General features: G+C 46.7%; 1 protein-coding gene across 1 annotated transcript; it reads right to left on the bottom strand.

Moving 5' to 3' along the window:
- Positions 1 to 105: 105 nt before the first annotated feature.
- On the bottom strand, positions 106 to 12,412 carry Zmynd19 (zinc finger MYND-type containing 19). Its single transcript, XM_075985355.1, has 6 exons — positions 12,215 to 12,412; positions 10,611 to 10,670; positions 9,221 to 9,327; positions 8,277 to 8,417; positions 3,209 to 3,389; positions 106 to 2,777 (listed from the first exon to the last, which is right to left on the bottom strand). Exons 1-6 carry the CDS (start codon positions 12,263 to 12,265, stop codon positions 2,634 to 2,636), a joined length of 684 nt encoding a protein of 227 aa, XP_075841470.1. The 5' UTR covers positions 12,266 to 12,412; the 3' UTR covers positions 106 to 2,633.
- Positions 12,413 to 20,514: the final 8,102 nt, after the last annotated feature.

Genomic DNA, 20,514 nt, shown 5'->3' with positions numbered 1-20,514 from the left:
CATAAAGGAGCCCAGAATGCTATCAGATGTAGACTTGCAACACCTTTCCCCAGCACTTGCTGTGGCTGTTGCAGCAAGAACCTTGATTAAACCATGAGACAGACCCAAGAGACAATAATCTCTAGCTTTAGTCCAACCAGATTTGGCACTTAGTTACAGCAGCTCCAGGAAGCAAGTTCACAGGACACCTGGGTATCCAGTCTGGGAACAGAAGCAGGGATATGGCTATTTACCCAGCTTGCAGATTAGTTAGCAGCTGAAGCAGAGGAACCTACCTAGGACATTTTGAACAGACCTCAATCCCTTCAGCACTATATTATTCCAAGGTCAAATAGCCCCAACACATTACAGAAGGGAGAAAGGGTTCCATAACTGAACCACCAGAACATTCACACAACAGTCTAGATAAGCAGCTACAAAGAACAAAAGGTAGGGATAATCGGAAGGGGAGGGCAGGGATGGCAACAGACACGGGAAGACACCAAGTGGCCTGATATACCCCTTCACTGCACAGTAGCACCTGTGCTAGCAGGTGTGGAAGAGTTGATTGGAAGAACCCAGAGGCAAGCCTAACTCATACCATCACCTTTACCAGCAATGCTTCTAGGTCAGCTGTGCAATCCTGAGTGTTCTCTAGGTATAAATTCCTGATGCAAAGTTCACAGTGTAAAGCAGCCACTGTTGGTCAGGGGACAGGGACAGGATAAAGTCCCAATCCAGCCATTCTTAAAGATACAAGCAATTATCAGTTTGTAGCCTAGATGGCCCATCCCAAGAAATTTAACCCACATGGGAACCTTTTCCCACAACAGTCCTAGCCACTTAGTGTATCCAAGACATGAAGGGCTCAAGTCAGCTGCTGTTGGTAGCAATATTTTACAATATATATATAGGCACATTTCCCCTCCCCAATTACATTATACAGATTGATGTTCAACCTAGGATCTGAGCAGAAATCCCAACTATGCCAGCTAATAACTACCATGACCTTCAGAACAGAAACAGGAACGCTCCTTGGTATAGGTCCGACCGACACAGGCACTTCTCCAAGCTGCAGGCCACTGTGTAACGTAAAAGCAGTCATTGGAGTGCTATTCATAAGCATGAGCCCAAAGAGTTGTGCTATGCCAGAGATAGCATAGAGCACAGAGAGTCAAGGAATGTGATAGAAATGCAATAGGGGGGAATAGAGCAGAAACCTGCAGACCAACCAGGCCAGCAGTCAAGTAGCAGCTTGAAGCAGGAGGGATTATACCCTGAGAAGACTTCAGCAACACAGATGGGTTCATTTCTGCAAGTTACCAAATAGCCCTCAGATACCTGTGGGTCTCCCAAAGAACACAGGACTAGCTATCCTGGGGACCACAGCTCTGCAGTGAATGAGGCACTGGCTCCACTTTGGCTGCCTAGCCCTCATTCACCCCAGTACCAACCAGCAGTTCAGATTGGCTCCAAGGGTCTTTGTGCCTAAAAATGATCATTTACAAATGTAGGAATATATAGGACTATGCTGGTTAGAGTTTTATGTCAACACAAACTAGAGTCATTTTAGAAGGCAATTATGAAAATGCCCCACTAGATTGGCCTGTGGACAAGCCTGTACTGAATTTTCTTGATGACTGATTTGGGAGGCCCCACTTCACTATGGATAGAGCCACCACTGGGCTGGTGAACTTGGGTGCTTTATAAAATCAGACTGATCAAGTTGTGAGGAGCAAAATAAGCTTCAGTGAACAGTGATGTGGAACTGCAAGCTGATAGAACCCCTCTTCTTTACAGGTCATGGTGTTTTTATCACAGCAAAAGAAACCCTAACTAAAACAAGCACCTTTAGTAACCAAAGCAGTAATCACCTACTGGAACACTTGCACCTATCACCAGACAACCGTCAGAGCCTCCCTTGTGCTCCTAGCTAACATTCTCTGAGGCTCAGAGGCCAACCTTCAAAACCATTTCCATTAAATCAGTTCCTCTCAAAAATAAAGTTGAACCAGGCGTGTTTGCACACGCCTTTAATCACAGCACTCATGAGGCTGAGGCAGGTAGGTCTCTTGAGTTCAAAGCCAGCCTGGATACATATTAAGTTCCAAGACAGCCAGGACTAAATGGAGAGACACCGTCTCAAGGGAAGAGGAAAAAAAAGGCTGGACAACAGGGGTTTGAGCAAAGACTGGTCACAAGGATGATTCTACCCCTTTACTCTGCCTGTTTAGACATGACTCTGTGCATGCCTCTTAGTGGATTCCCACCCCCAGGAAAAGCTTGACTACATGACAGTTTCTAGCCGAGTGTCAACTGTTTACCATTTGAGGAATACAACAAATGATTCTATTTGAAGTTTCTAACCCTCCCCTCACTTTACCCCCAAAAAAACTGTACATGAGTTTACAAACATATTAACATATAAATAATGAGAAAGGTCCTAGGGAGCCTCCCGTTGTCTCTGCTAGGGGTGAACACTGGAGGGGCACTGTCCCCACAGGCTTCATGTTGCTGTGAGGTCTTATGGCAGCTGCTCTGGATCCATTGCTGGCTTCTTTGGCACCTCCAGGTTCAACTGCCAGTCTATCTTCCACTGTGCTCATTACGAGCTGGAAACCTTGAACCTGCAGCAGTGGCAGCACTTCAGCCCGTCATCGCTCTGGCTCAAGCTCATGCTGAAACGGACGCTTCCTCTCCCGACAGTGCTTCTTGTGGGCAGGCCAGTCCTTCTGCTGGCACTGAGAGCCACAATATCGAGCCACCTGGCAACGCCCACAGATATTGAACTCCCGAAGCTGAAACACAAAACACTATGGCTTCAATATCACACTAACAAAATGTATGGAAAACGTATCTCAGCATCTGAAAAAACACAATAAAACCCGGGTTCAATTCCCAGCACCCAATATGGCAGCTTAAAACTGTCTATAACTCCAGGATCCAGCACCTTCACACAGATATACATACAGGCTAAAACACCAATAAAATAAAATTAAAAAAAAAAAAAAAGAATCCCACCTCAAAAGTCACACGCACACACTGAGAGAGAGACTGACTATACAGGCACTGTAGCTGAAGAGCATATGCCCTGCCTAGACAGGAACAGCAGCAAAGGAAGTCACCCTAGTAGAAACCCAGGGCTACCAGGCGTCTCCAGGAAAAACCTGCCTCGTTACACCCATACTGCTGGGCAGAAGTGGCCAAGACTCAGTGTAGCACACCATACCTGCTTCTCAATCACTGTACAAGGAGGATAGTGACACTCATAGTAGGTACAGGAATTCTCTTCCTCTTCCACCACATCTCCATTGGCATTATAGTACCGGGTCACATTCAGGACAGGGAACTGTTCTTCTATAGGGTCTGTGGGAAGCTGCTGGATCGCAAGCCAGTATAAGCTTTGCTCCCTGAAAGAAAGTATGTCAGACCAGGTCAGCACAAGGAGAGAAAATACCTATCCAAGACAGGTAGGCTCTGCCCAGTTCTGGCAACTTGAGTTTGGCCTGCCCACCACTATTGCATGTACTAACCACTCCACATTAAAAACATTTAATGTGGCACAAACCTTTAATCTTAGCACTCGGGAAGAGGCAGGCAGATCTCTGTGAGTTCGAGGCCAGCCTGGTCTACAGAGTGAGTTCCAAGACAGCCACAGATAACAGAGAAACCCTAACTCAAAAAAATAAATAAATTTTTAATCTTAGCCAGGTGTGATGGCAGTCAGAGCTATACAGTGAAATCTCGTCTCCCAAAAAAAAAAGGAAGGAAGGAAGGAAGGAAGGAAGGAAGGAAGGAAGGAAGAAAAAAAAAAGAAAGGAAAGAAAGAAAAAGAAGAAAGAGACCTGTCTCTCGGTAATACACAAGCCTAGTCTATCACTCTCCCCAATGCTAGGGCTGACAGGCACACACAAAAGCATGGAGTTTGGTAAGCTTCGCTACTTGGTGCCTCCAGGAAGACCACCATCCTTCCCTTTAACCTAGGAAGCACCAACTACCATTAGCCCACTACTTCCCCTTTTAGGTCACAGCAATCCTTCCTTTCTGAAAATCCCTCCTGAGTAAGTGAGCCAGAAGTAACTGACTACTGCAACAGGAACTGCAAGCTGAGACTTGTGCTATATGAAGAAGGCCCAATGTGGTGGTCTAAAGGAGAAATGCCCCCCTCTAAGAGATTCAGGTATTAGAACACTTGGTGCCCAGTTGGCAGAGCTGTTTGGAGAGGTTTAAGAGGTACAGACTTGAAGGAAGTATGTCACTAGAGGCTGGCTGAGTTACTTATACTTGGGTTACTTATACTTTGTGCTCTCTGCTTCATTTTTGTGTGGTTGAGGATGTAAACTATCATGTTTGGCTGTCATGTTTGCTGCTGGTTCTATGCTTTCTGGTCATAACAGATTCTTATCTATTTGGAACTATATCCCAAATAAACTCTTTCTTCCTTAACTTGCTTTTAGTCATGGTCTTACCACAGCCACAGAAAAATAACTAATACAGAAATTAATGCCATAGAATAGGATACTGCGGTGGCAGACTTAATTAGGTTGTTTTGGGGAGGATTGTGGATGTATTTGGAACTTTGGGCTAGAAAAGCCAGTTCCAAGCTTAATGGGTTGTTCTGTGAACATTTAGAAGACAAAAGTGTTAAAAGAGGCCAAGCATTGGTGGCACACACCTTTAATCCCAGCACTTGGGAGGCAGAAGCAGGTGGGCAGATTTGAGTTTGAAGCAGCCTGATCTACAAAGCAAGTTCCAGGACAGCCAGGACTGTTTCACAGAGAAACCCCGTCTTAAGAAATCAAGACAAACAACCAAACAAACAAAACAGAGTGTTGAAAGAAATGTAGAGGATGGAAGCCTAGCTTGCGAAATGTTCATGTGATGTATTTGAATTAAGAATCTAGCTGGGGCTGAAGAATCAGCTGTGATTAACAAAAGAACCGCATCACTGAGATGAAATCCTGTAGAAAGTATTTCCTGTCAGTTAGCACCAGGGTTGTGACCTAGAAGGGGCCAGTGCTACATCTCAAGCAGAGTCAAACCTGGTCATGTGCTCTCACACAGCAATGGTTCTGGAGGCATGGAGTTTCAGGACTAAAGAGTTCATGGAAAACAGCGGAGATCCAGGAGAGGCCATTGGTTAAGTGAGCAGCCTCAGCTGAAAATCCCAGTAAACTGGAAATGCCAGGACTGTGGGATAAGCAATAAGGACGGCTGAGTATGTGGAGCAGACCTACCATAAGACTACAAGATAAGTGGTGGCATACTGTGGATGGCAGAGCGAGAAGTGGCACAGACCTGCCTAAACCCTGTGGAGCCCAGAGATTATGAGTGCGTTTCGGATGTTCAACACTGAGTTAGTTATTTATATTGTTGACTTTTGGTTTTATGTCAGGATATCAACATCAGATTCTGGAGACAAAAAACGAAGGGAGGCCAGGTGGTGTTGGCACACGCCTTTAAACCTAGCACTCGGAAGAGGCAAACTGTGAGTTTGAGGCCAGTTTGGTCTACAGGGTAAGTTCTAGGACTGGCTCGATAGTTATTGAGAAACCCTGTCTCGAAAAACCAAATACACATACATAGTATGTCAAGTTAAAAGAATCAATTATGCGGTTAGTTTTTGTCATTTTGATAGAAACCAATCACTTGGAAAGATGGAACATCAACTGAGAAATTACCTCCATCAGACTTGCCTACAGGTTACACATAGGGGCATTTTCTTAAATGGTAATTGATACAGGAGGGCAGTATCAATTTTGGGCAAGTTGGCCTAGGCTGTGTGAGAAAGGTGAGCTAGCAATGCAGAGAAAATCAATAAAGAATGCTCCCAAATTGGGCTGGAGAGATGGCTCCTTGGTTAAAATTTAAAAGCACTGACTACTCTTCCAAAGGTCCTGAGTTCAATTCCCAGCAACCACATGGTGGCTCACAGCCATCTTTAATGAGATCTGGTGCCCTCTTCTGGCATGCGAGCATACATGGAAGGAATGTTGCATACATAATAAATAAATAAATCTTAAAAAAAAAAAAAAAGAATGCTCCCAAAGTGGTCTCTGTTTTCAGATTCCTGATTGAATTTCTGCCCTTAATTCCCTCAGTGATGGACTGAGACATGAAGACTAAAATAAATAAACCCTTTCTTCCAAGTTGCTTTTGGTCATGGTATTTTATCATATTAACAGAAACCTAACCAGGATAGCCCTAATATGACTGCTGGCTGCCCTAAGTGAGTATAACAGACTGCGTGGGGCTTTGGAGATGCATGGCTGGTTTCTCTGCACAGGGGCTGTTTAACTGAACTTTATAAGCAACCTGTTCACAAACCAGGACACTGAACATCCTTCTCTGACTGCATGTGCCCACAGGTTCAAGCACCCCCTCCTGAAACACATACATTCATTCTCTCCCTCTACACCCACTTACACACACATACCAGATATGCTTCATGGGTCGTAGTCCAATCTGGGTCTGCCTCTGTCAGCAAGAGGTACTACCTACCTGAAGGGCACAGCTTCAACCAAGCTTAGTAAAAACTGGCTGAGGAAAGGGTCAACAAGCCATCTGACCACAAACGTCAGCTCTCTACCCCCAAGACTGTAACTGCAAGGGGGTTTCGAGACAGGGTTTCTCTGTGGTTTTGGAGCCTGTCCTGGAACTAGCTCTTGTAGACCCAGGCTGGTCTTGAACTCACAGAGATCAGCCTGCCTCTGCCTCCCAAGTGCTGGGATTAATGGCGTGCACCACCACCACCCGGCTTCCAAATAGAGTTTTTAACTGTAGTTGCTATATTGCATGATCGTAAGGTATATTCAGAAGATTAAAGACAGCACTCAACCACAGGATAGTAAGGCCATCGTGTGGGGACCCTGCTGAATAGGATGTCTACTTCTCAGGAGGATGGTAGTTCAAGGTCAGTCTCAGCTACATAGCAAGTTGAAACCAGCATAAGATACGTGAACCTCAAAAAAGAAAATTAAAAAATAAAAAAGAGAGTGGGGAGGGAGTGGTAAGACAGAACTGAAGACGCAAACCTCTGACATCAGAGTAGGAAGCAGGAAACCAGGCAGATTTGAAATTTGAGACCTTCATAGGGCTGCCTTCACACTCTGCAAGAGCAGAACAGCAGTTTGGCAACTGTCTTCTAAGGACCTGGAGACCAACACTAAACATCAAGTATAGAAGGCTGGGCCCTCCCATAGCTCCTACCTACACTACATGGAGGTCTAGCATCACCTGAAACCAATCGCTAAAAGATCCACCTACCTACCATCTATAACATCAACCTCACCAATGCTACTGCCATCTGAGGTGTGGTCAGTGCCAAGGAAGGCTGCTTACACTTAAGGACATATACAGAAACTCACATAAGCTCTCAGAAGAGGTCTATGATAGGTCAGTGATACCTGTGTGGCTTGGGACTATGGGTATTTCCAATCCCCCCCCCCCCAACCGTTTCCTGCTGGTGCCTCAGCTCTTCTCCAAAGCTTCATGAAGTTCACTGTGATAAGTCCCAGGGCCAGCAAGAACAGGACTTGCAGAATAGAAAGCTTGTACTATGCTGTTTTCAGGACCATAGGGAACTGGGAAACCAAGAGGCCCAGTCCCTAGGTTTTGCCCTCCTACTTCCTTTAAATCACTGCTCAGGGAAAGCTGTTCAGCAAAGGAACATGATAGAAACATAGCTGTGTGGTCCTGGGGGGTATGGTCTCATTCCATCACATTAGCTAAAATGTTCTTAGAGCCAGTCACCAACAAAAATCAATCGCCAAAATTAATCATAAAAATTCTTCTAGCTGCCGGGCGGTGGTGACGCACGCCTTTAATCCCAGCACTCGGGAGGCAGAGGCAGGCGGATCTCTGTGAGTTCGAGACCAGCCTGGCCTACAGAGCTAGTTCCAGGACAGGCTCCAGAGCCACAGAGAAACCCTGTCTCGAAAAACTAAAAAAAAAAAAAAAATTCTTCTAGCCAAGCATGGAGGTGTATATACACCTTTAGTCTTAGCACAGGGGAAACAGAGGCAGGAGAATCTCTGTGCCTGGTCTACATACCGTACATACTGATTTCCAAAACAGTCAGGGAGACCATTTCTAAACCCTCCCCACCAAAAAATAAATAAAAAAAAAAGGAAAAAATATTTCCTTCTTCCATGAAGAAAAGAAAAATCCCCCCAACACACATGGATGGTGGCAGGTAGGATATCAAGGTCCCAAAACACTCACAGTAAAAGAGCAAAAACAAAACAGAAACATGGGATGGCCCTTTAGGAGTAAGGTGTTGGCCAGGAAAGACCCACCTTTGTTTGCTGGAGGTCTCTTCAGCTTTGGGTCGCCAGCCCCACGGTACTAACTGCAGGTTGTCCAGACGATTGTCCACAGTCACAGCATTGAGATGTACCACCTGAAACCCGGGAGCCACACCTCCCCTGTGTCGTTCCCTAGGGAAAGACAATTTTTTTTCCCTTGGGGGAAAAGACCCTCAAGCACTTCTATTTGAGCATTAATGTCCAACCACACAGAAATACCAATCATGAGGTCTGAACTGGGCCCTTCCCTACCGAAGGGGGATACCAAGAGGAAGCCAAGCAATATCAGTGTGGCCAACACAAACAGGACCAGGCTGATGATTTTTCCCCTGAATTTAAGGGATTTGCTCAGAGGGTAATGGATAGAACCCCCAAAGTATCAACATAATCTAGAGACAAGTTCTATCTGGAAGGTCTCAACATTTCAAACCCCACCTTATACACCCAGGTTCAATAGTCCATTTTCTAGGGATGCAGTCTGACTCACCAGAAGGATCCAAAAGCAGAACCCTTCCTCCACAAGGCCTCGTCTCATCAGAATCCTACCAGTTGTTTTTTTTTTATTTATTTATTTATTTATTTATTTATTTATTTATTATTTTTACAATATTCTGTGTGTATGCCTGCTAGCCAGAAGAGGGCACCAGACCCCACTGTAGATGGTTGTGAGCCACCATGTGGTTGCTGGGAATTGAACTCAGGACCTTTGGTAGAGCAGGCAATGCTCTTAACCTCTGAGCCATCTCTCCAGCCCCCCCACCAGTTGTTTATAGTGATATGTACTTCCCTTTGGATTAGTAGTAAAGGCCACTAAAATAAACTCCCAGACTTAGGGTCTGACTCCACTAGGTAGAGTGCTCGCTAGCCTTCAGGCACACTGTATCCTTAGCTCACATGGGTTAGGTAGGGAGACTTAGCAGCTGGAAAATACCCACCACAGTAGCTCATGCAGAAGCCTGCCTGAGCCTCTTCCTCGGTTTTTGTCGAAGGCATATGCAAATATCTTAGCACCATTTCCATCGGCATCTACTTCCATTCGAGCCTGAGGAGCATAAAGCAGAGTAGGTCTGTTGGAAAGCCTCCAACTCTCAGCAACATTTCAAATGCAGCTTAGAAAAATGCCAGAAGTACAGGTGACATCCTGCTTCAAGGACCTGAGAAGCACAGGGGCTTCTTCCTGCTCCACTCAGGCAAGAAACCCTCATGAACAACTTGGAAAATATTGTAGACACCAAGCAATAAAGTTTTGCATCCTTAAAAAAGTCCAGAAATGGAGTGGGGTGGGTGGAGGTGAACTAGAGATGTCTCAGCAGTTAAGAGTACTGGCTGCTCTTTCAGAGGACCTGGATTTAATGCTCAGAACCCACATGGTGGCTTCATAACTGTCTGTGACTAGTACAGACATTCAGGTAAACATTAATACACATAAAATAAAAATAAGTAAAGCCCAAGAAAAAAATACTTGAGAGGAAAAAAACAAAAAGCCCAGAAAGTTGGCTGTGATGGTCCGTATCTGTAATCTCAGCACTCAAGAAGTGAAGATAGGGAAAATGAATATTCATAGCTGGCTTGAGGGTGCCTAACAAGATCCCACACAAAAACAAAAAGGACACAAATAATTCCTGGATAAGTAGCAGCTATGAAAGTGTGAGGTGCTGAGATAGACTGAAATGATTGATGTAAAAGTTACTGGAGAGGGTGGCAGAGGAGCAGCAGAGCCTGTAATCCTTTATCAAGGATACACTAAAGGCAGCATGGTCTCCCCAATCAAGGTGCAGAGACTGGAGGAGAGCAACATTCAAAAACTGGTCTGCTCATTTGGTTTAAGATATCTAATTCTTTAACTTCAGCACTCAGTTCAGAGGTAGAGGCAGGTGGATCTCTGTGAGTTTGAGGCTAGCCTGGACTACAGAGCGAGTTCCAGGACAGGCTCTAAAGTTACACAGAAACCCTGTCTTGAAAAATCAAAAACCTAGCCTGGTCTACAGAGCGGGTTCCAGGGCAGCCTTCAAACCTAAACACAAAAACTCTATCTCAAAAAAAATAAAACAAAACACAAAATGAAGCAAAAACAACAAAGACAAAAAAAGAAGAAAAAAAGAAAAGCCAAAAACCAACCAAACAAACCCAAACAAAAGATTAGTAATCAGGGCAAAAGAGCTCACATGAACTCTACTGGGCAGCATCTACTGGACATCCAGGCTGTCACAACCTGTTTGGGAGCTGAGTGCTCCTAAGTACCAGTGGTTATACTCTTGTTCTCCCAAAACCAGGAAGGAAATTCATCTTCATGTTTCCTGAGGATCAAACAAAAATAATCCTTACCTCAAAAGAGTAGCTCTCCACCAGTGGTATGTCTTGCTCATCTATCAGTGTGTATTTGGTCTGAAAATAAACCATGTTTCAAAGGTTACATCTGAGATCAATCTAAGAAACAGTAACGCCATAACTAGCAATAGCAGTAATCTGCAATATTTTCCAATGAGACAGAAAGTAACCAAATCTTAAGTGGTGACTTAGCACAGCCTATAGCAATGCTATAGCTGGGCATAGCGGTACACACCTTTAATCTCAACACTCCAAGGTAGTGGCAGACAGAACTCTGTGAAGTTCCAGGACTGCCAAGACCACATAGTGAGACCCTGTCTCAAAAGACAAAGACAAAAAACAAAACAAAAAAAAAAAAAATGAAGTAAAAAGAAAAGTCAAATTAGTCAAATTTAGTATGTTAAAAGTAAAAAACAAGGCAGGGTGGTAGTGGCCCACACCTCCACACCTTTAATTCGACCCGCTCAGGAGGCAGGATTATCTTTGAGTTCAAGGCCAGGCCTTGTCTACAGAGTGAGTACCAGGACTGCCTGGGGTACACAGAGAAACCGTTTGGGAAAAAAAAAAAAGTGATCACATTTTCCAGAGTAAGTAGGCTTCAGGGGCCATCCATACCGGATAGACCCTGCCTGACAAGTGGTCCTGAGGTTTTAATGCCCCCAGAAACTCGGTCATCACAAGTTTACTGAAGCAGAGGAAGGGAATGGGATTGCGATAGAAAATTGATGTTTTAAGTACTGCATATTGAGTAGGTTGGGTAGCTTTTGCACGTGCTCACTGGATAGCGAGCGCTCCTTCCTCTAGTCTCAGATGGTCCTAGTAAAAGCTTTAAGGGCCAAGGCTGCTGCAATTAGTTACCGAGTCGAAAGGAGTCTAGGCTCCCATCCCTCCCTAGTTAGAAAGTTCCAGCAGCCCTTTCCTGAGCTCTTGCAAAAAATGCAAAGGAAAACAGGTTGGTCTTACTTCCCTGGAAGAGCTTTCTAGGATCTCAGTTACCTGCCCCTATTTTCTGTCTGTTCCTCTCTCCCAGCAGCAGCTGCAGCCAGGGGAGGGAGGAACAGAATTAAGGTCCACAGTTCCTGAACGGCACCATGCCTCGGGGCCCAGCTCCAACATGTGGTGGGTGGTGGCCCGAGCGAGGAGCACCTGAGAGCCTTCCAGCCCACCAAGACCAGGGCCCTGGCCCCTAGTCTGTGCTCGAGGAAAGCCTGCGACTCGAGTGACCGAACGTGGCCAGCCCTTGGACAACGTTAAAACGCACCGCCGCCGAGATCTACTGCGGACTGGCGACTCCGCTGGCCTCAGAGCTACGGGCCGAGGGCGTTTACGGCGGGAGGCCGCCGCGTTTAAACCGTGCGGCCGCAGGTGCAGCCTGGCTGCCGGAGCCGCCGCAGGTGCCCGCCAGGGGCCACACAGGACGAACGCCGGGAACTGTTCCGCGCAAGCCAGTCCCACACGAGTCCTGAGGCCGAGGGGCGCGCCCACGGCCGCGGGGAAGGTCCCCGCGAGGAAGGCGGCGCCCGAACCAAGCAGGCCCGCGCAGCTGCTCGCCCAGGTGTCCCAGCCCGCGCAGGCCTCGCCGCCGCTCCCACACCGCTTACCTTTCCGGCCACCCGGCCGAGCCGCACGATGCCCAATTTAAAGTCGGTCATGGCCGGGCCTGCGCTCTCGGCAGGCGGAGCCGCTCCCTCCGGAGGCTCCAGACCGGGCCGGGCCGGAGCGAGGCCGCGGCACTCCGGGTCAGGCCGGGGCCGGGGTCAGGCCGGGCGGGCCGAGGGCGGACGAGGCTGGGCCGGGTTCGGGCCACCGCCGCCGCCTCGCGCCCGCCGGACCTGCCACGCGCCGCCGCCACCGCCGCGCGCACACCAGCGAGCGGAGCCGAGGGCGGGGCGCGACCGGGACACACCCCCCACCGGCGGCGACCGACCAATTGCGGGACGCGCCCTCCGCCGGCCGTGGCGCGCCGCGGCCAGCCGACCAATAGAAATAGGGAAAGAGCGCAGGCGCAGTGAAAAAGAACCAAGTGCGGGGGGAGGGGCGATCCGGGGGCGGCGCCTGCGCGGCGGCCGGCGCAACGTCAATTTCGCGGGAAGCTTTGTGCGCTCTGCGGCGGCTGGGGCGGCAGGAGCGTGAGATTTTGGTTGCGGTTTTTTCGTGACCCTTAGCCGCCTTCATTCTCGTCTCGGAGCTGTGTACGGCAGAGCGACGTGGAACGTCTGTCCTTACGGGGTGGTTACGGCCTGGCACTATACTGTGTGAGTGGTTCAGGTCTCCAGAACCAACCTACGAGGCAGCGGCGAATACCTACGCCGAGCCTCCCGGATCCAATGCGCCTTAGGTCTCCAAAGAAGGATAAGACCTTCGGTGAGGAGCCGGAGGCTGGGTTGGATATCTTTCTCTCGAAAAGGGAGACCTCATAGTCTCGAATCGTGACACAGCCGGTAAGGCCTAAAGCTCAAACCTAGGGCTAGGCTCCTTTTGCTTCAAGGTGACTCCAGGCATCTAAGGATCTGCAGATGTTGCTGGCTCTCATTGTTCTATTTTGGAAATAGTTACCAAGCGTCCCGAGTGAAGCTAGAACTTCTCTCAGCCCTTGGAACTTCACAGGACTCCCAGATGCTTTGCTCAAAACGCACCTGTCCCACCAACCTCTTCACACTTGTGATGATGTCCCGAAGTTAAGAGAAAAGGGGCGGGATGCTTAGGATGGAGCAGCGTGTGTGTTTCCCTGGTAATAAAGCCAGTAGTCTTACTGTAAGTCCCTCCAAAATAGGAATTCGACACATCTGCATGACTTAAAAGGAGACCCCAGGATACACCTGATGAGTCAGAGGCTGCTCCTGTAGAGGGCATCAGCCGTGCTTCACCCTATCGAGTACCTTCCTTGAGCTGATAAATGAGTATGAGACAGCCCCAAGGTAGTTAACAATGAGATTAGCTCCTAAATTATGGCTTTATAGCCTATTTAGTTCCTTTACTAATCTATTAGACTCAGAAATCCCTACCCCCTGAGCTCAGGCACTCTATCCCTTTTAGGGAAGACATAATAGATGTAAATATTAAAGCTGGGTGGTGGTGGTGGCATTTGGAAGGCAGAGGCATGTGGATCTCTGTTAGTTCGGGGCCAGCCTGGTCTACAAAGTGAGTTCCAGGACAGCCAGGACTGTTTAACGGAAAAATCTTGTGTCAAAAAAAACAAACAAGATTATAGTTTTCCTCTATTCTTAAGATCCAGTAGGATTTCCATCATATTCTAGTTTCCCTCACTCAAGTAGCTTTCATTCTTTTTGTTGTTGTTGTTATTGTTGTTTGTTCTTCTGTTTTTTGAGACTGGGTTTCTCTGTGTAACAGTCCTGGCTATCTTGGAACTTACTTTGTAGACCAGGCAGGCCTTGAACTCACTGAGACTCACCTGCCTCTGCCTTTCACCTGCTGGGATTAAAGGCATTTGCCACCATCGCCCTGGCATTTAGATTATTTATGTGTATGAGTGCTTTGCCTGCACTTATGTACGTGTACCATGTGTGTGCAGAAGGTGTTTGATGCCATGGAACTAGAGTTAATGGTTGTGAGACTCCATGTGGATGCTAGGAACTAAATCTAGGTCCCCTGCAAATACTGCTAACGACTGAGCCAACGCTGCAGCTCTGTGGCCAGCATTATAGGACCTGGTCACCTGAAATCTGTGAGTCTTTCTACCCAACCTAGAAATAATCTGCATTATTGAAAGCACCATATGGAAGCTGGGCATGGTAGCACATGCCTTCAATCCCAGCACTGGGGAGACAGTGTCTGGTAAGCGATCTCGGTGAGTTTAAGGCCAGCCTGGTCTACATAGTTACTGGACAGTCAAGGATACATAGAAAAATCATGTCTCCAAGAAAACTAAACAAAACATTCTAATCCCATCCATGAGGGAAGAACCCTGATGACCTCATTATCTTTGGGTACTGTTATGTTGGGAATTAAATCTGAACGTGACTTTTTAAGTTCTGTCTGCATTAATTTTTTTTAAATATTTATTTATTTATTTATTATGTATACAATATTCTGTCTGTGTGTATGCCTGAAAGCCAGAAGAGGGCACCAGACCTCATTACAGATGGTTGTGAGCCACCATGCGGTTGCTGGGAATTGAACTCAAGACCTTTGGAAGAGCAGGGAATGCTCTTAACCACTGAGCCATCTCTCCAGCTCCTGCATTAGTTTATTTTGTGAGTGCATGTGTCAGAGGGTAACATTGGGCGCTGGTTCATTTCTGTGAGTTCTGGGTTCTTAGATCATCAGGTTTTGCAGCAAGCATGTCTAACCACTGAGCCATCTCACCAATCTGTCTTTTTTTTTTTCAGGCAGAGTCACCAGACTGACTTCAAAATAGCTTCCCTGCCTCAAACCTCCTAAGTGCTAGGATGTTTTAGGTGTTTGCTGGCACACTCAATTTCTTTAGAAAATGTTTTTATATTTATTTATGGTGTACATACGTGTGGCAGTTACAAGATAACTTATGGAAGTGGGTTCTTCTTGCCATGTTAGTTTCAGGGATTGAACTCAGATCATCAGACTTGGCAGCAAGCATATTTACTTTCTGCCTCCTGGCACCTGATCTCTTTTTAAAATAATTTATTTTATGTGCATGAATGTTTGCATGTATTTACATATGCTATGCATCCAGTTCCTGAGAAGACTGTTGGATCCTCTGCAACTGGAGTTGCAGATGGTTATGAACTGCCATGTGGCTGCTGGGAACTGAACCCCAGTCCTCTACACGAGCAGCAAGTGCTTTTGACTCCTGAGCAACCTCTCCAGACCCATACCAACTTATTAACATTCAAACCACAGTAATGCATAAAACTGCGAAAGATAACTAGGGAAGAAATGCCTCAGAGATGAGGAAAAGGCGGAACCCTGAGCATGCTTATATCAAGGAGAAAATAACTAGGAAGAGCACAACTCAGCAAGGAAACCCGGAGAAGTTGGGGGCAGAGAAGCCAGAAACGGGCAGTGTGTTTGTGGCAGACATTTATGATAGGCCCAGGAGTTAACAACAGACAGTGAAACAATGGATTTAGCACACCTTGAAATGTATAGTTTTGGTTGAGGAACAACCATCAGTGTGCTGAGAAGAAATAGAAGGTTGGGCATTGTGGCACATGCCTGAAATCCCAAGCATGATTAAGGCAGAAGCGGGAAGACTCAAATCCATCCTAGACTGTAGTAAATTATTCCCAGGTCAGCATGGAATCCATAGTACTTTCCAAGCAAATCTGAGCTATACAATGAGACACTGGGGGGGGGGGGGGGCAGGGTTGAGACAGGGTTTCACTGTAGCTTTGGAGCCTGTCCTGGAACTAGCTCTTGTAGGCCAGGCTGGCCTTGAACTCACAGAGATTCACCTGCCTCTGCCTCCGGGGTGCAGGGATTAAGGGCGTGCGCCACCACTGCCTGTCTGAGTCACCATCTTAAAGAAAGTTGACAAGCCTGTAGCCCTAGAATTTGGGAGGTAGCAGGCAGAGAATCAAAAGTTCAAGGTCATTCTTAGCTTTATAGGGGGAATAAGGCCCTCCTGGGCTAAATGTGTCTCATACAGGGAAAGAGAATTAGAGACAATGAGAAACAGCTCTTCTGAGATTTTGCTGAACAAAGGAACAGAACAAGGGTCATGGCTAACAAGAAGATGGCTCAGAATTTTGTACAGTGGAAGAGAAATATCACATCTATTCACCCCTGGAATTGAGACTGACAAGATGGCTCAGTAGAGGCCGGGTGATGGTGGCGCACGCCTTTAATCCCAGCACTCGGGAGGCAGAGGCAGGCGGATTTCTGTGAGTTCGAGACCAGCCTGGTCTACAAGAGCTAGTTCCAGGACAGGCTCCAAAACCACAGAGAAACCCTGTCTCGAAAAACCAAAAAAAAAAAAAAAAGTAAAAAATTAAATCACTTTTGTAGCTGGACTTGTTATCCCATGTCTTTAATCCCAATACTTGAGAGACAGAAGCAGGATCTCTGTAAATTCAGGGCCAGCTTGGTCTACATAGGTCGAGAACAGTGAGGGCTACATTGTCTTGTAGATTTTGTTTTTTTTGTTGTTGTTGTTTCTTTGAGACAGGGTTTCTCTGTGGCTTTGGAGCCTGTCCTGGAACTAGCTCTGTAGACCAGGCTGGTCTCAAACTCACAGAGATCCACCCGCCTCTGCCTCCCGAGTGCTGGGATTAAAGGCGTGCACCACCGTCGCCCGGCTGTGTTGTAGAATGTTAGTTAAAGATGTGTTACATTTGTTTATGTAATGGAATTTGCTTAATGATGCAATGATGATGTGTTCTTTATTTTTTTAAGATTTATTTATTACGTATACAGTGTTCTGTCTGCATGTATGCCTACAGGCCAGAAGAGGGCACCAGATCTCATTATGAATGGTTGTGAGCCACCATGTGGTTGCTGGAAATTGAACTCAGGACCTCTGGAAGAGCAGCCAGTGCTCTCAACCTGAGCCATCCTTCCAGCCCTTGTTGCATTTCTTTATGTTGCATTTGTTTACCTCTGTGAAACTGTGTTACTTTGCCTTGTCTAAAACTCCTGATTGGTTTAATAAAGAGATGAATGGCCAATATCAAGACAGGAAAAAGGATAAGGAGGGCTGGCAGGCAGAGAAAGAATAAATAGAGATCTGGGAAGGAAGGATGAAGGGGTTAGAGGAGGAGGACTCCAGGGACTAGCCACCCAGCTACACAGCAAGCCATGGAGTAAAAGTAAAGTTATATGGAATAAAGACAAAAGCCCAGGGCAGTGGTGGCTCAGGCATTTAAAGCCAGCACTCAGGAGGCAGAGGCAGGTCTATCTCTGTGAGTTCAAGACCAGCCTGGTCTACTAAAAACAGCCCCATCCCTAAAAACAAAACAAACAAAACAAAAAAAAAAAAAAACAACAAAACAAAAGCCCAGAGGCAGCTGGGTGGTGGTGGCACACGCCTTTAATCCCAACACTCGGGGAGGCAGAGGCAGAGGGGTCTCTGAGTTCTGGACCAGCCTGGTCTACTATGATTTTATTTATTTTTTTATTTTTTTGACTTTACAAGGATCTTTCTTTTATTTACATTTTCAAGATTGCTTTTGTACATTTGAATATTTCTCAAATACTTAATACCACTGCTCTTGTCAGTTTATTGACAATTAAATTGTCAATCTTGAACTGCTGTGAATGCACGCCCTGCCCATTTGTTACCACGGTAACAGAAGACAGCAGCCTGGCTCATTGATAAAGAGCAAAACATTGCTTTTCCTGGTTCTGGAGGCTGGGAAGCCTCGAAGCAAGGCCCTAGTAGATTTTATGTCTGGTGAGGACCTGATGTCTACTTCTCGAATGGTCTCTTGAATGCTGTGATCTCCACAGAAAAGGAACCCCTTTCCGGTGTGGTAGAAGAACAGAAGAAAGTGTCTCCGCCTCCACTCTACTATGATTTAAAAATGGTGGGAGAGAGTCCTGCTATACAAAAGGGCTCACATTGGAGATTTGTTGAAAGAGGAGAGAGAGGTGAGCAGAGACCAGCCCCTGGGGATGAATGGTGGAAAACAAAGATGGGAGGTGGGTAGTGCCCACCTTTTAAAAGGGAAAGCAGCAAATGTGCACAGGAGGTATTGTTAGTGGCTGCATCTTAGGACGAATCCTGTCAGGACCCCGAGGGCAGGCCAGTGCAGCTGCCTGACTACTAACATTCCTCCTTTTTACTTATCATGAAATGGTGAGTTAGAAAGTGGTAGCAGGTGATACAGAAATGTGGATGCCATCTTCTTGAGACTACTTTCTGCTGTCCTGGGGGACCTGAGAAAACTGGGGTGCTGACAAGGTCCTGAGGTAGCTGGCTATTTCACTTCACTGTCCAGGATCTGTGGAACTGTCAGGCGCTGCTTGGACCTGACAAATGCTGTTTGAAGTGGAACCGAGTCAACTCCCTGGAGCTCACAAGAACTCACAAGAAGCGCCTGTTCCTTCACTTCACCGCAACAGCACCTTGACACCCTCTTTCTGTCTGATTCACCAGGAGGCACAGGTGGTTGGCTACGGGGTAGTCATTGTAGCATTAGTACCTTTTAAATAAAGGAATAGTAAAGAGTTACATAAAAAGCTGTTCTGTGAGTCTCTTCCAAATCTGGGGGGACATGGTTACCTCCGGGGTGCTGTTGGTTCTCATCCCCTGGACATGTTTGGCAGTCTTCTGCCCCCAGCTCTGTGGCTAGCAGTTGGTGGTCCTGTAACAATAGCTGATTAGTTGTTTAGTCCGAGATTTTTGAATGTATCATTGAAGAAATTGATGAGACAGGAAAATGAGGAGAGGGGTCAGGAAGGAAAGCATCCACATCCATATAGTGTTCCCGATCCTGTAGATAAAGGGCAGCTGTGAGGTGAACCCTCGTTCTTCTGGAATTGGGGACTAGACTGCTGATCTTGGTGTCTTCTGAAGCTTAGGGAAAGAGCGTCGCAGTCCTGAGGACTGTCTCCATCTCTGACTTCCATGTTGTAGCAAACCTAGACAGAACATTTACAGAGGGAGAGTAGATAGGTTGTGGAGCAGTGAATAAAAAAAAAAAAAGATGGAGAATTCTTTCTTAGTTCCCTGACTGGTCCAAAGGATACTGAGGCCTGATTTTATTTGAAAGGAGTGGTCAGTGGGACTCTAAAAGACATTGCAATGGAAGCAAGAAGGTGTATGACACAGTTCCAAAGGATGGGGCAGAGGAAGACTGAATGGACACAACGAGCAAGAGAAAGATTCAAAGGCCTGAATACACTGGCATCCCAAGGATCTATGGAGGATCTAATTGACTGGGCACAAGCTGCAAGAACATGACCCACGGGCTCTGAGCCCTAGAAAGACACAGATGCTTTGTACTAGAACTCGAAAAGCCAGAAGGTGAGAAGAGGACTGTGCTCGAGAAAGGAAGCCTCACCTCCAGAGGAATGGTCAGAGGTGGGTAGCCCCGCCAGAGACCCAACTGATTGAATGGAAGGTGAAGCTGCCAGTGAACAAGAAAGCAGATTTGTGGCAGGTGGAAGAAATCAGAAAGCAGTATCTAAGGGGTATTTGGGCAAGATCTGACTGCAAAGACGGATGAGTTTAGAAGTCCTTAAATAGGACACTGAGTGCAAAAGTTGGAGGGAGAGATGATGCCAAAGTTCCCATGAGTGAGGCAGATAAGTGAGACCCAAGGGTCTGTAATTCCTAGTGTCCAGGAATTCAGAAAAGGCTGATTTCAAGAAGGCACAGGCTGCTCAGTGATTCATCAAACACAGAGGAGGGGCCAAGGGCTTCAATCCCAAGAGTCATGGTTGCCTGGTACAAGGGCTTGAGGCCTTTGGTGAAAAACCACGCTTAAGAGGCAAGTCCTCACTCGTGGGAAATGGCCAGAGGTGGAGAAGAGGGGGCTTCAGCAATCATGCCGATGTTTGATGGAGGGGCCTAGTGATCTGTTAGTTGGAGCAGTGAGACTGTCATATGTAAACTGGGTTCCAGGGTCCCTGCTCTCCTTAGACTGCCAGCAGGAAGGAGGAAGTGCCAGGAGAGCCTTCCCAGTCAGGGAACCAATGTTATTATTGGTTTTAAAATACCACAAAGAGAAGTCATGTCATACAACAGGGCTCACATAGGAGATTTATTGGAAGAGGAGAGAGGACAGAGACTGGTCGCTTGGGACAAGAGTGGGGGAAGAGAATGAGAGAGGGAGAGAAAAAGAGATGAGAGGTGGGCAAGGCCCACTGTTTAAAAGGGACCTTAGCAAATAAATGTGAACAGGGGGCTTTTAGTGGCAGCAGCTGAGGACATATCCCATCAGGACCCCAAGGGCAGGCCTGAATACTAACATGGTCTACAGATTGAATTCCAGCGCAGCCAGAGCTGTTACACCGAGAA

This window comes from Microtus pennsylvanicus, chromosome 9, assembly GCF_037038515.1.
Source record: "Microtus pennsylvanicus isolate mMicPen1 chromosome 9, mMicPen1.hap1, whole genome shotgun sequence".
Classification (NCBI taxonomy): domain Eukaryota; kingdom Metazoa; phylum Chordata; class Mammalia; order Rodentia; family Cricetidae; genus Microtus; species Microtus pennsylvanicus.
This window is presented reverse-complemented; position numbering and strand designations above follow the sequence as displayed.

What these genes read in the sequence shown, in the direction of transcription:
- Zmynd19 (XM_075985355.1), bottom strand. Translation starts at nt 12,265, where the DNA reads ATGACCGACTTTAAATTGGGCATCGTGCGGCTCGGCCGGGTGGCCGGA. An exon ending in GAGACCTCCAGCAAACAAAG is followed by an intron (nt 3,390 to 8,276) that starts GTGGGTCTTTCC and finishes ACTTTCTTTCAG; the next exon opens with GGAGCAAAGCTTATACTGGC. An exon ending in GTACAGTGATTGAGAAGCAG is followed by an intron (nt 2,778 to 3,208) that starts GTATGGTGTGCT and finishes TTTGTGTTTCAG; the next exon opens with CTTCGGGAGTTCAATATCTG.